The sequence below is a fragment of the Erinaceus europaeus genome, chromosome 16 (assembly GCF_950295315.1).
Source record: "Erinaceus europaeus chromosome 16, mEriEur2.1, whole genome shotgun sequence".
Classification (NCBI taxonomy): Eukaryota; Metazoa; Chordata; class Mammalia; order Eulipotyphla; family Erinaceidae; genus Erinaceus; species Erinaceus europaeus.
In genome coordinates this window covers 9,783,549-9,802,192 of record NC_080177.1, presented here as the reverse complement: position 1 = coordinate 9,802,192, position 18,644 = coordinate 9,783,549, and the positions used below count along the sequence as shown (strand labels likewise).

The 18,644-nt window shown below is 43.3% G+C and overlaps 1 protein-coding gene across 3 annotated transcripts in view; it reads left to right on the top strand.

Moving 5' to 3' along the window:
* MINDY2 (MINDY lysine 48 deubiquitinase 2) overlaps positions 1-462 on the top strand; it is a 53,604-nt gene extending 53,142 nt beyond the window's left edge. For 2 of the 3 annotated variants that reach the window (XM_060174451.1, XM_060174449.1), the window contains one exon: positions 105-462. In XM_060174451.1, coding sequence (XP_060030434.1) covers positions 105-236 — 132 coding nt within the window. In that variant the 3' untranslated portion in view covers positions 237-462. The remainder of the gene's footprint in view (positions 1-104) is intronic. The other variant, XR_009545265.1, reaches the window with a different exon arrangement.
* The last annotated feature ends 18,182 nt before the right edge of the window (positions 463-18,644 follow it).

The following is an 18,644-nucleotide window of genomic DNA, read 5'->3' as shown; positions in this document are numbered from 1 at the left end:
CTTCATTAATGATTCCCTTTGCCCTTATAGCTTTTCTTTCGGGATAGCTGAATCGAACACCTTGGTGTACCTGAGGTAATTTCTTCCTGTTTTTCTTAAAATAGACCGAGCCAGCACAAGCCTCTCCATCAAGTGGAAGACAATCTGGAAACAGTGAACGCAAACGAAAGGAACCCCGGGAAAAAGAAAAAGAGAGAGAAAAGGAAAAAGAAAGAAATAGCTGTGTCGTTTTGTAACAAGTGTGGATTCTGCTTGGGACCCTCTGTACATGTAGGGAGACAAAACCATAGGGAGGAAAGGAAGAAACGCCGATCAACACCGTTTGTGCCTGATTCCCCAGTGGATTCTGTTCATGTTTTTCAGGGGGAAGGTTGTTACTTAGTTCCAGTCAGACTTTCTCAAGTCCCGCAGTCTGGGAGTGCAGTGTTACAAGTGGGAAGTGCTTGTGTGTTGTCACTCATGCGCAAAACTACCGCGCCTGTAGCCAGCCAAGCAGAGGGCAGCAGATGTTGTGTCATAGTGACATTCATAACTCCTATCTGTAAGCTGTTTTCTCTTCTGTCCTAACCATGGAGGTCAATGATTTTTCCTGATTCCTTCCTGGATTCTAAATATTAGCACAATAGTTCTGGAATTAATTTTCACAATGTTCAATTATGATCTAATTCACGAGAAACCAGGGGTTTCATATAGGAATTTTAAAAAAGGGGGAAGAAAAGGGGGGAGGGGGATCAATAGCTTGTACTTGTATATTGAACTAGTTCAGCCCTTGAATAGCTTTGCCTTTCTTTAGGAGTGTACGTTTTAGATATTAATCTTGAAAATTGATAATGGAACCTGATGTAATTTAAACAGAAAAATAAAGATTTGTATTTCTTTTCAAATAGCAAAAAACAAACACACACACAAAAAATTCCATAACACGAATAATGGTATGCTGTCCAGGTCAGATACTTAGGATTTACTGTGTCATGGAATTTTGAGGAATTCTGAGGTCTTTAAGACAGGAGACCTGGACCGGTTACTGTCTGTTGACAGTGTGATGAGTGTTAGAAAGAAAACACAGTGGATGCCAGGTCCTATAAGTATGGAGGTAGAGCATCGGGAAGCGGATAGTTCCTTGTCTACCTTTCCCTAAAATTACCTTGAACCTTAAATTTTAAATCATGCTTATTCACTAGATAAGGAGATACTTATTAAAATTAACAAAGAAAAAGGACATTTTTTTTTTCCTTTTTATTTATTATTTTTTTTTATCAGTGCACTACTCTACTCTGGCTTATGGTGGTACGGGGGAACTGAACCTGGAACCTGGGAGCCCCAGGCATGACAGTCTGTTAACGTAAACATTATGCTGTCTTCCCTGCCCCAAAAAGCACATTTCTGAAAGGAAGTTAGAGGTAATCATTAGTAAAACTGAGAATAGGTATAAATTGGAGGAAATCCACGTAAGAGCAATCAGATTGTTTCTCACTGATGGGAACCAAATAAGCCTCTAATGTCTTGTAGTGTTTATAGGATTCAGAGAGAATATTTTTTTATTGTTACTGTAGTAATTATTGTTGTTGCTGTTGTTGTTGATGTCATTGTTGGATAGGACAGAGAGAAATGGAGAGAGGAGGGGAAGACAGAGAGAGGGAGAGAAAGATAGACACCTGCAGACCTGCTTCACCACCTGTGAAGCGACTCCCTTGCAGGTGGGGAGCCGGGGGCTCGAACCAGGATCTTCACACCCGTCCTTGTGCTTTGTGCCTCGTGCACTTAACCCGCTGCGCTACCGCCTGACTCCTGATTCAGAGAGACTATTATTGAACTTTATTATGAAGCAACACGTAGTTTCCTGTATTTCTAGATATGATTTGGAACACTACCCTTAGTAGTCCTTTTTATATGCTTTATATTTAAACATTTATTTTAGTCATTTTTTTTTAAACAATTGCTGCTTCAAGTAGATAGGTAATTTATAGTCTTAAATCTCAGTGAATTTGTTTAAGAGTATCTTAATCTAACCTGAGCATCCACTTAGAGAACATTTTGGGAGACTGGGATGACAACAGACAACAGAATTGCATCTAGATTTCTGAGAGCTCATCCTTACCACTCTCTAGGACTCAAGCCCAACTGCAGAATGAGCCCATATGGAAAAAAGCAGTCTCTTATATTTCTAGAAGAACTATTCTAAGGGAATGATCCAGGGTCAAGCTGTATCTCTTCTGTCCTTATGTATTGCATGTCTGTTTATGTTACAGAATTTGTTGTTCCTTCAGCTTTCCTAGGCTAGCATGGTAAATCATCAAAGAATCTGGGGATAAAACCTTGATACAAAATACATGGTGAGTCTTGATAATAACCCAGAATGTGCTTGCATTGACAGTCAAATATTATACTGTAGAATTCTCTTATGGGTTCACACAAGTCAACCTTAGTCCAAACTTAGGCTTGATACCAGTCTGTGGGTTGAAGAGTGAAACTCAGATCTTAGGGTTTGTTTATCCCTTAAAAGATAATGACAGTACATATGATTCCAATAAGGAATTAAAAAACAAAACAGTAAATGCTGAGAAATTCTAGAAAAGATCTGTGAGAAAAGTTTCCTAATTATATGCTTATGTATTTATTGCCCTTGAAAACTATGTGTAGAGGTTATTCTTTTGTTATGTGTTACTATCTTCATTTGTTCCAAAGATAATACTGCCACTCTGCATTCCCTCGGAAAGGAATTAAAAAAAATAAAATAAAATAAACCAGCAAAGCTGCTATCAGTTAAGTAGGCATCAATGTATACTTATCAGAAATGACTAAAAAGTGTGACATGTTTGTTAACTCATTCTTTTTCTATATGATATCTCCAAGTTAGTCTTTCGTACATTCCTGGAATTCAGTTTGATATACTGAGAGTAATCATGCTTTAAAAAAATGTCTGATTTGATTATTGTAAGGAAAAAAGTAAATGCTTCATTCTATTAAAACAAACATGCTTCTCAGAGATACTGGTTTCCCATCCTTGAAAGTTAAAGAATTTAGAACTGTTAGGCTTTTATTTTCTTATATTTTGCCTAGAACATAATTATATATTCAGAAATTTCATTACTGGTTTGGGTATACTAGAATTTGATAGTAGCATATTTAAAAGTCTTCAGTATTTTGTAATACTTAAAAACTTACATATGTTCTGTAGTAGACATTAAATTTAATCATTTCTTGTTTTTAATATTTATAAACCATATAGGGGCACACTTATACCGACTAATCACTACTAGCTCTAACAAAAGTACACAAGTGAGTGGGTATGATCACTGTACACTCCTGTACACTCCAAGCCTATTCTTTCTTTCTTTTTTTTTTTTTATTTATTCCCTTTTGTTGCCCTTGGTGTTTTGTTGTAGTTACTATTGTTATTGATGTTGTTGTTGGATGGATAGGAAAGAGAGAAATGGAGAGTGGAGGGGAAGACAGAGGGAGAGAAAGATAGACACCTGCAGACCTGCTTCACCGCTTGTGAAGTGTCTCCCCTGCAGGTGGGGAGCCGGGGGCTCGAACCAGAATCCTTACGCCTGTCCTTACGCTTTGCGCCACCTGCACTTAACCCGCTACACTACCGTCCAACTCCCAAGCTTATTCTTAGTTTTAATGGCCAGTCTTCACAAACAATATCAAATCTATTTTCACATCTAATCCCATTGAGCTAGCAATGGAATTTAGACTAGGTTATGGGGGGCGGGGAGGGATATGAGAGAGAGAGTGTGTGGGGGGGGGGTGTTTCTGTGTGTGCAGCAGTTCATATGAAGTCTATTAAATTCCTAAAGGAATATGGGAACTTTCACTCAGATTTAAACATCACCATGCTAAGAATTCACACACACAGTAAACAGCTTGAGGCAGCTACAATCAGTCGACAGTGACTATAAGGTCCAATGTATTAAGTAACTTCCATGTTTCAAGGCGTCAGGCTAGTCCATTGAATGCAACGTAGACTGAAGTTTAGGATTAGGCTTTAGAATATTTTTATTGTCTCAACGTTTCTAATATTTGACTGCTGATGCCGCATTATGTCTCTAATGCTTCCTTATACTGCTTTTGTCTTAGCTTAATTAAACAGATTGGTGTCAGAGATCAGTGAGTTGGTTACCTGAGCACATTAACTGCTTTGTACTTGCACAAAACTAACATTCTGTTTTTTGTGAATAATCCTACTCAGTTCACTAAAAAACACACAAGATCTTGGGAGATAAAAGAAAAGTTAAAACACGTGGTCCCTGTGTTAATGTTGCCACCTGAAAGCAGACTTTTAAAATCTACTGAAGAGAGAAAACAGTTTCTGGAGTTGTCTTTAAACATCTAACTTATCTCAAATATTTTTAAAGTAAGTTGATCGATTTCACACCCCCTACTCAAAATACCAGTTATTTTAGAACAGCATGAAAAGTTTCTGTGATCTCTGTCACAAAACCCTGGGGTATACAAATGAACACATGACTGTCAACAACTATAGTTTAAATAAAATTGTGAACATTATTAATGTTTCATAAAATAAGTTGGAGCCATTAAAGAGATTCTAAAATGTAAGGAACAAGGAATGTGGGATTCGAAACCATTTTATGTCCAAAGCCTGACTTCTATCTTGCCAAGGGTAAGACTGTATATGCCTCAATTTGCACTAACTTTGTAAAAGATGCTTTTATTTATTTATTTATTTGTTCTTAGAGCTTTGTGCTCCTGAATAAAAGGACTAGTATAAGCACAAGATACTACTGAGTCCTAAAAGCTACTCGCCGGCCAGATGGAAGCATACCTGGCTGAGCGCACACGTTACAGAAGTCACTCATCTTTGCTCTTGAATGAATCAGACTTCTTTCCTAATGACAGTGTTTGTTAAGCCAGTTTGTTTTTTTAATGTCAAGTGTGATAGAAACATCTTGTCTTTTGAGTCATTTTCTATTTTCCAGTCATTTTTGTGTCCTGTAGAATCCTAACATCAAAATCAAGAATATTGGGAGAGTAAGATAAAAAGAGATGTAAAGATTATATTCCCTTTGGCCTGTTCTTTGCCACTGGAGTCTCATGGCTGTGGGATCCCACTGCTCTTAGCAGACTTTTTTTTCCTAATAAGGAGAGAGACTGAGAACAAGATACACACAGCACTGCTCCATTGCTGGTGAAATTTCCCCTTTGGGCTTCCATATGGTGGCCAGGGGCTTGAACCTAGGTCCTCACACCTTGTAAAGTGAGAGCTCTTTCCTGGTCCTCTCTGTTTGCCTCTTTTTCATGTAACGAAGCTTAGTAATACCAGGTTATTACATATACAAGCATATACATCTACATATATATATATATATATATATATATATATATATATATATATATATATAGGCTTTACAATGGCATAATTCATTTAAATCTCTCTAGTGTTTTTTAAGTTCTGTCTTTCAGTGGAAATGTTACTTAGTAGTGTGCAGTTAAATTCCTTTTGCAAAGTAACTGAAAATACAGAGGATCTTATTGGAATCAGGGTTTTAACATAGTGGGTTTTCTTGTCTTTTTGTATAGTGTCCAGCACTTCTAAAATTGTTGAGAAACTTCATGAAGAATTGAGGTTATTTGTTCCTAGTGACAACTTTAAGCAAACTAAGATTTAAAATTAAAGACTTCCTGAACAAAAATAATAAGAGGTAATGGGGTCCTAGGAACAAGTTTGAAGGATCCCTAATAAGTTTAACTTATTTTGAAATGCTATTGATTTTAATTCTTGCATTTCTTTTTCTTTTTCATTTAAACTTTTATGTGATAGAACAGCGATATTGAGAGGGAGGGGATATAGAAAGGGAGAGACACCTGCAGCATTGTTTCACCACTCGTAAAGCTTTCCCCCTGCAGGTGGGGGCCGGGGGCTTGAACCTGAGTCCTTATACACTGTAATACATGTAGTTAGCCAGGTACACCACCGCCCAACCCCAATCCTTACATTTCTTAATTTTGGCGTATGTCAGTAGAAATTATACCTTAATAAATTGTGCTATGAATCTTTTTAATGAAGGATTCTACTTTTAAATTTCACTTTTCTGGACAGGGGTAGATAGCAAGCATGACGGTTATACAAACAGACTCTCATGCCTGAGGCTCCAAAGTCCCAGTTTCAATCCCCTGCACCACCAAAAGCCAGAAGCAGAGCTCTGGTAAATTTTTTTTTAATTCACTTTTCTGATCTCAAATAAAATAAAATAAAAACAGGGTAAAAACCTTCAACTATTGCCTAACACTTGTCTTGTCTGGAGATTTAGACTTGTCTGCCTGTAACAGCTATGTATCAGAGTATGGTGCTGTCCAAAATAAATGGTTGAAATAGCGTCTCAGAAATACAGAGCCTGGGCTTTCAGCCACAGTAAGTTGTATTAGCCAACAGTAAGACTCTGCTTCATCTAATAATCCCCCATCACGAAATAATTTGTCATGATTGATTTTTTAAGACTTTATAGTCATCCTCCCTACAATGAATGCTCCTAGGATAGAGTGTACATGACACAATTCTTTGTGATTATAGTTTTTCTGTTGTTTTACTTTGATAGAGCTTTTAGGAAAAAGAAAAAAAAAAAAAAGACATTACCTGAGAGAGAGAGAGAGAGTGAAGCAGAGTATCGCTCTGGTGCTTGCAATGCCAGGGATCATACTAGGGACCTGATGATATCTTAGGTTCAGCTTTCTAGTCACCGTACCACCTCCCAAGCCATGGTAGTTAGAGCTTTATATCAAAATTAATATTATAGGAGGTCAAGAAATTAACATCTTTAAATTCCTAAATCAGTGACCTCTGTCTGTTTCAAATTAGCATTAGAATTGAAATACCCAACAGAGCAGTTTTTTTTTAAAATTTATTTCTTTATTGGGGAATTAATGTTTTACACTCAACAGTAAATACAATAGTTTGTACATGCATAACATTCCCCAGTTTCCCATTTAACAATACAACCCCCACTATGTCATTTATCATCCTTCATGGACCTGTATTCTCCTCACCCACCCACCCCAGAGTCTTTTACTTGGGTGCAATATGCCAATTCAATTTCAGGTTCTACTTGTGTTTTCTTTTCTGATCTTGTTTTTCAACTTCTGCCTGAGAGTGAGATCATCCCATATTCATCCTTCTGTTGCTGACTTATTTCACTCAACATGATTTTTTCAAGGTCCATCCAAGATCGGCTGAACACGGTGAAGTCACCATTTTTTACAGCTGAGTAGTATTCCATTGTGTATATAGACCACAACTTGCTCAGCCAGTCATCTGTTGTTGGACACCTGGGTTGCTTCCAGGTTTTGGCAGCAAAGCAGTTCTCTAATAGAATGTGCCTTCAGAATATGGTAGGCACTTAATCCTTATAGCTCCTTGTCTCTCAATGTCAATTTTTTAAAAAATATTTTATTTTTGGGAGAGATGCAGAGAGAGAAAGACACAGAGAAATACCAGAGCACTGCACAGCTCTGCCTTATTGTGGTGCGGGGGATTGAACCTGGGTCTTAGGAGTCTCAGGCATGAGAGTCTCTCTGCATAACCATTATGCTATCTACCCCTGCACTGTCTTTTTTTTTATTTGTTTTGTATAGGATGATTTTTTTTCCCTCCAGACTACATAAGGTACCGTAGTTCACAGATTATTTAAAATGAGGTCTTAAAAAGCACCCGGTGATTGTTAAAAAGCTATCTTCCTCAGTAAAATGCCAACTACCGTTTTCACAGATCAACACATCACAAGGAGGATAGCGGGGCAGAAGATTGGTGTCTGATTGCTAACACAGAAAGTCAACAAAAGAGCCTTCACGTGTGGAATAGAAGTGCTCTGTCATTTCCTCAAATTAGTGCACGTCAGTCTTTTCCTTTGAGCTGTGCAGGATAATTGGACTGAGACGTGGTTAGGGGACCAGCCAGGGAAGTGGAAGGCTGACCGCTGAGAACAGGATCTTGAAATTTTTTGAGAAGAAAGAAATGTTCTTTCTACACATTCTTCTCAAACTATTTGGGTCAAGAAGTTTCTGTGACATATCAGTGGTCTTTCTGTGCCAAGCCCAGATTGACCTGCTGAAATAGAATTCTCCCAACGCTTTAGCTATGTGCTTGTCTGAGTGCCTAACTTCCTTTCCTGTTGTAATTTCCTTCCTCCTTCGGGACTAATTCATTGGTTCCACTTTATGAACAGCTTTAACTACAGCTTAAGAATGATAGCAAATGTAGAGATGAGTATAAACAAACATTGAAATAGCTTTTTCTTTTTCTTTTAAAATAAAGACCTTAAAGCACCTACCCCTCTTAGGGTTGAGTGGAATTTCTATGAAAGAAAGCTACTGTTTTAAATGAGTTGTGCTCACACTATTTAGTTTTAAAAACAAAACAACAAAAAACACTGTCTTGAGTTTCAACAGTTACTTTTGAAGGATAGTCCCATTAGAATCACATTCAACAAGCGGGAAGTATAAAATGCTTCTGACAGAATTATTCAGTATTTAATTTTTTATGTTTGTTATTGTACCACAAAAGAAATAGTGTCATTCTTTGATTAAAATGTTGGACTTTGTAAATATACTTAAAACTGTAACCAGTGATAACACCCTTAGTATTTTATATTATAGATTATATTTTATTTCAATAAACTTTGATATTTAGATCAAACAGTCTTTCTGCTATGTGTATTCATCTCATTAAGATACTTCATATTGGGAGTCAGTCAGTAGCGCAGCGGGTTAAGCACACATGGCACAAAGTGCAAGGACCAGTGTCAAAATCCCGGTTCCAGCCCCCGGCTCCCCACCTGCAGGGGAGTCGCTTCACAGGCCGTGAAGCAGGTCTGCAGGTGTCTGTCTTTCTCTCCCCCTCTCTGGCTTCCCCTCCTCTCTCCATTTCTCTCTGTCCTATCCAGCAACGATGACGACGACAAGAATAACTACAACAATAAAACAACAAGGGCAACAAAAATGAATAAATATTTTTAAAAACTTAAAAAATAAAAAGAGACTTCATATAAATTTAAGATGGTGTAGTGGTAGTGCGGGGTCCTGAGAGATTCAGATTAGCCCTCCAAATACTGGGTGGGCTGTTGGTACTGATCTCCCTTCCCTGTCCCACAGAAGCAGCAAACAAAGAAAACACTTAGGGAGCCGAGCGGTAGCGCAGCGGGTTAAGCGCATGTGGCACAAAGCGCAGGGACCGGCGTAAGGATCCCGGTTCGAGCCCCCGGCTCCCCACCTGCAGGGGAGTCGCTTCACAGGCAGTGAAGCAGGTCTGCAGGTGTCTGTCTTTCTCTCCCCCTCTCTGTCTTCCCCTCCTCTCTCCGTTTCTCTCTGTCCTATCCAACAATGATGACATCAATAACAACTACAATAATAAAACAAGGGCAACAAAAGGGAATAAATAAATATTTTTTAAAAAGAACCCAAGTTTATGTCACATGTCCCCACTTGCAGTGTTGCAGGTCTCTCTATCTCTCTCTCTTTCTGTCTCTCTCAATATTTTTATTTATATATTAATGAGAGTAATGGGGGGGGGTCGGACGGTGGCGCAGTGGGTTAAGCGCATGTGGCGCAAAGCGCAGGGACCGGCGTAAGGATCCCGGTTCAAGTCCCAGGCTCCCCACCTGCAGGGAAGTCGCTTCACAAGCGGTGAATCAGCAGGTCTGCAGGTGTCTCTTTGTCTTTCCCTTTCTGTCTTCCCCTCCTCTCTCCATTTTTCTCTGTCCTATCCAACAATGACATCAACAACAATGAAAAAAACAAGGGCAACAAAAGGGAAAAATAAATATAGGAAAAAAAAAACCCACTTAACTGCTCATAGTTAAGTGCCTGGTTTCAGGGGTTGATTTGTTATATCTGATGCTTCTATCCTCTTGGAGGACTAGAGCTGAAAAGGGATTTTGTTTGTGTTTCCTAGTGGGTTATAAGGTTGTAAGCTTACAGCGTGGAGTCCACACCACACCCTGAATTCACACCCCGCCCATTCACCTCCCAAAGATAACCACCATAATTTTCACACCATCTTGGTTTGCTTCGGGGGGCGGGGGGGGGGGAAGTTTGCTGTTAATTTTGGGGTTGTTTGCTTTTTTGTTTTGTTTCGCAAGCTCGTGTATCAGAAGAGATGATGATGATTGCCACCAGGTGATCTCTGGGGCTCAGTGCCTGCACTAAAAATCCACCACTCCCAGTGACCATTTTTTTTTCTCTTCTATTTTTCTTTGACAGGACAGAGAGAAATTCAGAGGGGAGGGAGAGGTAGAGAGGGGAAGAAAAAGATAAGACACCTACAGACCTGCTTCACCGCAGATGAGAAGCAGGAGCTTGAACCCAGGTCCTTGCACATGGTGACATGTACACTTACCTGGCCCCCACAGCACTGCTCTCCACTCCTGAGTCCCACCTGGGTAATGTGCTAGCCAGGGTCCTGACGCCAGCTCCTCACCCATGGCACAATGTATGCTCTGTCTGAACTATCTCTTGGCCCCAGAGGGTTTTTTTTTTTTAATATGCATTTATTTTCATAAGAGGGATGAGAGTACCAGTTAGCTCAGGCATATGAGGTCGGTCCAGGGATGGGACCTGAGGCCTCTGACATCTTTGTGCTCTACCCTCACAGCTCCTCCCTAGCACTGAGCAGAGGAGATTATTATTTTAATCTTTAAAATCTTTTTTTTTTTCCGGGAGTCAGACAGTAGTAGTACAGCGGGTTAAGCGCACATGGCGCAAAGGGCAAGGACCTACCTAAGGATCCCGGTGTGAGCCCCCGGCTCCCCACCTGCAGGGGAGTCGCTTCACAGGCGGTGAAGCAGGTCTGCAGGTGTCTTTCTCTCCCCCTCTCTGTCTTCCCCTTCTCTCTCCATTTCTCTGTCCTATCAAACAATGGACATCAATAACAACAACAATAATAATAACTACAACAACAATAAAAAAAGGGCAACAAAAGGGAAAATAAATATTTTTAAAAATTTTTTTAATCTTTTTTTTCTTTTTGCCTCCAGGGTTATCACTGGGGCTCTGCGCCAGCACTATGCCATTTTTTCGATTTTTGGGGTAGGACAGAGAGAAATGGAGAGAGAAGGGGAGACAGACAGGGGGAGAGAAAGACAGACACCTGCAGACCTGCTTCACTGCTTGTGAAGCGACTCCCCTGCCGTTGGGGAGCCGGGGGGCTCGAACCGGGATCCTTGCACAGGTCTTTGAGTTTTGCGCTATGTACGCTTAACTCAGTGTGCCACCACCCAGCCCCCTACTTACTTTATTTATTACTGGGTAGACAGAGATTGAGAGAGGAGGGGGAGACAGGGAGAGAGAGACAGACACCTGCTGCCCTGCTCCCTGCTGCAGATGGGGCTCAAGGCTTTCAACCTCGGTCCTTGATGTGTGTGCTTAATCAAGTGCGCCACCGCCTGGCCCCTTTGGGCAAACTCTTTTTCTTTCCTTTTCCAGATACAGGGTGTGAGTCAGGAGAGGAGAAACCATAGCGCCACCTCTTGTGAGGTTCCTACACTGCCGCCAGGGCCTGGAGGCCAGTTCTCTTGCCTGGCCTATTTCCTAGGCCTCCCAACACCCCCCCCCCCGGAATTTTGTTTAAAGTTTTATATATTAACGAGAGAACCAGAACATCATGTCTGAGAGAGCAACCTTCTGTCCACCGCGCCACCTCTCAGGCTGCTCCCCCAGAAGGATTTTCAAATATATTTGTGATTACTTCCTACTTGTCCTTAAAACATGTAAGAGCGCAAAGCCCAGGGACCGGCGTAAGGATCCCGGTTCGAGCCCCCGGCTCCCCACCTGCAGGGGAGTCGCTTCACAGGCGGTGAAGCAGGTCTGCAGGTGTCTGTCTTTCTCTCCCCCCCTCTGTCTTCCCCTCCTCTCTCCATTTCTCTCTGTCCTATCCAACAATGATGACACCAATAACAACAACAGTAATAACTACAACAATAAAACAACAAGGGCAACAAAAGGGAATAAATATCTTTTAAAATATGTGAGAAGTTGGGTTATTCAGCATAAAAGCGGAGTGAGCCCTAAGTCACAGCATACTGAACTTTAATTGCACAAGCTGGAGAAAAGACAAAGGAACCATGATCCCTCATTAACTTTAAGTTATTTTCTTTCTTCCTTTTTCTCTCTTTTTCACCAGAGCACTGTTCAGCTTTAGATTATGGTGGTGCAGGGTATTGAACCTGGGACTTTGGAGCCTGAGACATGCGAGTCTCTTTGTATAACCATTATGCTATCTACCCTCCACTCTTTTTTTTTTTTTTTTGCCTCCTGAGTTATCGCTGTGGACTGGTACCTGTACTACAAATCCACTGCTCCTGGAGGCTATTTTCCCCTTTTTGTTGCCCCTGTTTATCCTTGCCGCTGTTATTATTATTGTTAGTATTATTGTTGTTAGGTAGGACAGAAAGAAATCGAGAGGAGCAGACAGACAGAGAGGAGAGACAGACACATGCGGACCTGCTTCACCACTTGTAAAGCAACCCCCCTGCAGGTGGGGAGCCGGGGGCTCGAACCCGCATCCCTGTGTGGGTCCTTGAGCTTTGCGGCATGTGTGCTTAACCCGCTGCGCCACCGCCCAGTGCCTCTATTAATTGCCAGCAGGATTATCACCGGGACTTGGCACCTGCATAACAAACCTACCACTCCTGGTGACCATTATCCCATTACCCCACTACCTTCCTTTATTTATTTTCTTTCTCTTGATAGGACAGAGAGATGTTGCGAGAGGAAGCGGAGGTGGAAAGGGAAAGAGACGAACACACACCTGCAGACCTGCTTCACTACCGTGAAGCTTCTCCCCTGCAAGTGGGGAGTGGAGGCTCAATCTTGGGTCCTTGCTCATGGTAATGTGCGCCGCTGACCCGCCCAATCCTGTGGCCCTCCTGGGAAAGCCTGCGATTTGGTCCCCCAATGCGAGGCCTCTCCTTGCTTCACACTTGCCCAGGTTCAGACTCCTGGACTAGATGGGCAGGTCTGTCGTCATTTGGCAAGTCTAAGGGGGGAGGCAAAGCGGCTTGTGAGGGAGCTGGGGTGACTGCACCAGGAGGTGGGGTCTTCTCCTGTTTCAGGTCTGATGGTCTGGGCAGCCAGGCTCTAAACAGCCCCATTTCTTGTGCCAGTGGCTGGGCTGCACCAAGACAGGCTTTGGGAAAGGCTTTTCTGGCCCTTAATTTTTACCTGTTATTCCCAAAGTGACCTCTAACTGTTCAATTTTAGGTTAAGTGTGTCTGTCTTATTAATTTTACCAATGCAATTTCAGGACAGAACGCAGACACTCCAGTCTGACCAGATCGCTACCGCCGCTCCCGCTTGAAAAACACTTTTTCAGGACTAGGTGGTGTTGCACTTGGGTAAGCGGACACGTTACAGTGCGTAAGGACCCAGGTTCAAGCCCCCACCCCCCCACCTGAAGGTGAAGCAGTGCTGTGCTGTGTCTCTCCCTCTCTATCCCCCTTCCCTCTCAGTTTCTCTCTGTCCTATCAAAATTAAAAAAAAAAAAAAAACACTTTTTTTTAGGTGAAACACTTCCCAGTTTATTTTAGGAAGGCAGACTCTACGTTAATACACTTAAGATGACAGTATAACATATAACACAACGCTAAAATCCCAGCTGTAGATTCTGAGATTTTTAAAAAAATTTTATTCATTCCCTTTTGTTGCCCTTGTTTTATTGTTGTAATTATTGTTGTTATTGCTGATGTTGTTATTGGATAGGACAGAGAGAAATAGAGAGAGGAGGGGAAGATAGAGAGGGGGAGAGAAAGACAGACACCTGCAGACCTGCTTCACCGCTTTGCGGCACCTGCACTTAACCCGCTGCACTACTGTCTGACTCCCCGAGATTCTTTTTTTTTTTTTTTTTAAATAACTTTTTAAAAACACTTTCTTGGAGCCAGGTAGCGGCACACCAAGTTAAGTGTACTGCGCAAAGATCCAGGTTCAAGCCCCTGGCTCCCCACCTTCACAAGTGCTGAAGCAGGTCTGCAGGAGTCTTTCTCTCCCTCTATCTTCCCCTCCCGTCTCAATTTCTCCCTGTCCTACCCAAAAAATAGAAAAGGAAAAACAAATATCTACAGGAGAACTGGACTGGTGCTGCAGGCACCAAGCCTCAGGGATATAACCCTGGAGGCAAAAAGAAAAACCCTTTCTCCCACAAATACTTACTGAGTGGCTGCTAAATGCCAAGTGCTGGGGATATGAAAGTGGAGAAAAAGCAAGAGAGGGAAGGAAGGGAGGGAAGGAGGGAAGGAAGGGAGGAAGGGGAAGGAAAGAAGGGGGGAGGAAGGAACAGAGAGAGGAAGGAAGTGGGGAGGAAGGAATGGAGCGGGGGAGGGAGGGAGGAAGGATGGATCACTGCCCTACTGGAGCTTACACTCAGCAGAAAAAGACAGGAAAAATGTCAGACGTGGAGGGAGTGTGCAGAGCAGTCAGACTGGGTGGCTCTCAGGGAAGGCCTCACTGAGGAAGCACTTCAGCAAAGACTTGGTGCCAGCTGTGTGACTGTCTGGGGGAAGAGCAATCCAGATGAAGGGGCCAAGACGCAGGGGACCAGAGATGGGTTGCTGTCGTCAAGAAATCAGAGCGAGGGAGTCGGGCGGTAGCACAGCGGGTTAAGCGCAAGTGGCACAAAGTGTAAAAAATCCTGGTTCGAGCCCCCGGCTCCCCACCTGCAGGGGAGTCGCTTCACAGGCGGTGAAGCAGGTCTGCAGGTATCTGTCTTCCTCTCCCCTTCTCTGTTTTCCCTTCCTCTTTCCATTTCTGTCTTAACCAACAGCAGCAGCAGCAGCAGCAATAACAATAACAACAACAAGAAACAACAAGGGCAACAAAATGGAAACAATGGTCTCCAGGAGCAGTGGATTCGTAGAGCAGGCACCGAGCCCTGGAGGCAAAAAAAAAAGGACCCAAAGCCAGTGAAGGCAGCAGAGCCCTTGGAGAGACTGAGTCTACTCCAAAAGAGATGGGACAGAGAATGGAGGGTTTGAAGAAGAGAAAAATGGGAGGCGTGGGCAGGGCTATCTAAGCATAATGTTTACGCAAAGAGTCTGTCATGGCCTGAGGCTCCAGAGTCTTCAGGTTCAATCGCCTGCACCACCGTATGCCAGAACTGAGCAGGGCTCCAGTAAAATAAGTAAAATAAATCAAGACAGAAACTTGACCCGTTTAAAAAAAAGAAAAGAAAAAACGAAAAATAGGCGTGGTGATGTAGACATAAAATAAAAAGGCTGTTCACTGCAGGGTAATTCCATAGGTGACAATCAGCTGTCTGGTAAAGTGGCTAAGAGTAACTGAGAAATGGAGGCAGAGAGGACAGCGTGTGCCCTGAATAGATGGGGGGGGGGGGGGCGTGGCGTGGCACACCTGGTAGAGTGCACATGTTACCATGTACAAGGACCCAGGTTCTAGCCTAGTTCCAACCTGCTTCACAGCAGGGAATGCCTCAGGAGTGAAACACGGCTGCAGGTGTCTCCCTATCTCCCCTTCCCCGCCCAATTTTCCTCTGTCCTATCAAATAAAAATAAAAAAGCGGGGGAGGGGGGAGCCAGGTGGTGGCGCAGTGGGTTAAGCGCAAAGACCAGCATCAGGATCCCGGTTCGAGTCGCTCCACAGGCGGTGAAGCAGGTCTGCAGGTGTCTGCCTTTCTCTCTCCCCGTCTTGCCCTCCATTTCTCTTTGTCCTATCCAACAACGACAACACCAATAACAAGGGCAACAAAAGGGGGGGGGGGGGGAACTTAAAAATTAACTTAAAAAATGACGGCCAGGAGCGGTGGCTTCATCGGACAGGCACCGAGCCCCATCAATGACCCTGGAGGCAATAAAAACAGAAACTATTGACTCATATGTCTGAAGGAGTTAATTTTATGTCTTGGCAGCCTGACTTGAAGCTATTGACTAAATATTTGCAAGGATTAGCTAGCTTGTGAGGGCTAATTGAACTAGTTAAATTAGAGGTGCTAAGGCAGGAGTAGACAGCATAATGGTTATGCAAACAGTCTCCCATGCCTAAGGCTCCAAAGTCCTAGGTTCAATCCCCTGCACCACCATAAACCAGAGCTGAGCAGTGCTCTGGTTAAAAAAAAAAAAATTAGAGGTGCTTAAGAGGAATGCTCATTAAGCACTTGTTGAACTTTTTTTTTTTTTTAAACCAGAGCACTGCTCAGCTCTGATTTAAAATGGCACAAGGGACTGAACTTGGGGCCTCTGAGCCATCAGGCATGCGAATCTGTTGCACTACCTCGCACACCATTTCCTTGACTCTCTTCAAAGTATCTGTAAGATTCATCTTTAGGAAAGGTGTTGAATTAGCTGAGGTTACTTTTTATGCTTTATCTTTTACTTTATTTTTATTCTATTTGCTAGGACAGGAATTGAGAGGGGAGGCAGAGGTAGAGAAAGTGACACCTGCAGACGTGCTTCTCCAGTGCACAAGGAGCAGAGGAGGTGGGGACCGGGGCCTCAGACCCAGGGTCCTTGCTCACGGTAGGTGATACGTGCACTCAGCCAGGTGCGCCACTGCCCAGGCCCCGTATGAGGCGCTTAATAAAGAATGCAAGGGTAGCGTCTTGTTTTCCACTAAGAATTCAGTCACTTTGGGGGCCAGATTAAATCTAGAGAATCTGAGATGAATCACTCCAGCCAGGGATGCAAAGAAGATTGCACCTACTTACCAGCCAGGTGGTAAGTAGGTGAAGTGTATGTACGTGGTGCAAAACCAAGGACAGGCATAAGGATCCCGGTTCGAGACCCCCGCTTCCCACCAACAAGGGGGGGGGTCGCTTCACAAGTGGTGAAACAGGTCTGCAAATGTCAGTCTTTCTCCTCCCGTTTCCCCTTCCTTTTTGGATTTCTCTCTGTCCTATCCAAGAGCAGTAGTAATGACAATAACAAGAAAATGGAGGGAGTCCGGTGGTAGTGCAGCGGATTAAGCATACATGGCACCATGCGAAGCACAAGGACAGGGTAAGGATCCTGGTTCGAGCCCCCGGCTCCCCACATGCAGGGGAGTCGCTTCACAGGCGGTGAAGCAGGTCTGCAGGTGTCTGTCTTTCTCTCCCCATCTGTCTTCCCCTCCTCTCTCCATCTCTCTGTCCTATCCAACAATGACATCAATAACAACAATAACTACAACAATAATAAAACAAGGGCAACAAAAGAGAAAATAAACAAATACAAAGAAAATTCTAAAACAGGGGAGTCAGGTGGTAGCACAGTGGGTTAAGCGCACATGGCGCAAAGCGCAGGGACCGCTGTAAGGATCCAGGTTCAAGCCCCTGGCTCCCCACCTGCAGGGGAGTCGCTTCACAAGTGATGAAGCAGGTCTACAGGAGTCTTTCTCTCCCCCTCTGTCTTCCCTCCTCTCTCCATTTCTCTGTCCTATCCAACAACGATGGCAATAAGAATAAAACTATAAAAAAAGGACAACAAAAGGGAAGAAATAAATATTTTTAAATATTTAAAAAGCAAAATGGAGAAAATGGCCTCCAGGAGCAGTGGATTCATAGTGTAGGCACCGAGCCCCAGCAATAACCCTGGAGGCTAAAAACAAACAAATCCCATCATGTAGTGAAAAATTCATATTTGATTTCTCACACTCATGATCCTGGTGCTCTAGCTCGAGTCTTCTGCAGAATCACTACGCTAGCTCCCTGGCCCCCAGCAAACACACTGGAACAAGGGGCATGTTGGCCAACACCGAAGTGCTCAGCAAATGCCAGGCGACTACACTGACATAACGAGCCCAATTCCCAAAGGGGCAGGGCTGGTCAGTTCATCCCATTAAACATGGAGGCGTCTGTGGTTCGCGGTGTAGGGCATGAGCTTTGAATAAAGGGGGCTGCCCAGATCCTCACAGGGCACTCAGGAGTATGCAAAGCCATCTCCACCCTCGGGCACCTACAGGACAGACTGCTCCAAAGGGCAGGGGAGGTGGCTCAGCGCTACAGCAGGTTGGCGCCTCAGAGCCCACGTTCCATCTGGGGCTCTGCACACAAAGGGACTTACTTACCTGTGCTGTGGTACCTCATCCTCAAGAACCCCCCCCATCCAAAAGATATTCATTCCTATTGCCACTGTGTGAGTTCTGAGATGGCTAGATTTTATCAACAGTTTAGGACACTTACATTATTCGTTACTGAATTCATTGAAGAAAAGCTAGAGGCTTTAAAAAGTGATAAGAGGTTCTACTTGAAGGCTTTTAAAAAAAAAAAAAGGCTGGGGGGGGGGTCAGGGAGTGGCACACCTGGCTAAGTGCACAAAATACCAAGCACAAGGACCCTGGTTCGAGTGCTAACTCCCTACCTGCTGCAGAGACAGCAGCGAGGAAGCGAGTCCATAGGTGTCTCTCTCCCTTTCTATTTCCCCCTCTTCTCTCAATTTCCGTCAAATCAAATAGAAAGGAAAAAAAAAAAAAAAACAGCCAGGAGTGGTGGACTCAGTGCAGGCACCGAGCCCCAGCAATAACCCTGGAGGTCTAAGTAAATAATAAAAAATAAAAAGAGTCAACATGGAACCACAGTGACAGACCCTGTGATGAACAAAGGTGCCCTTGAAGGCACTAAGCCTGGTCACGTGCTTGGGGCTGTCTCCAGGGAGGACCGAGCAGTAACAACACCTCACGCGCTGGAGATACAGACACAGACACTT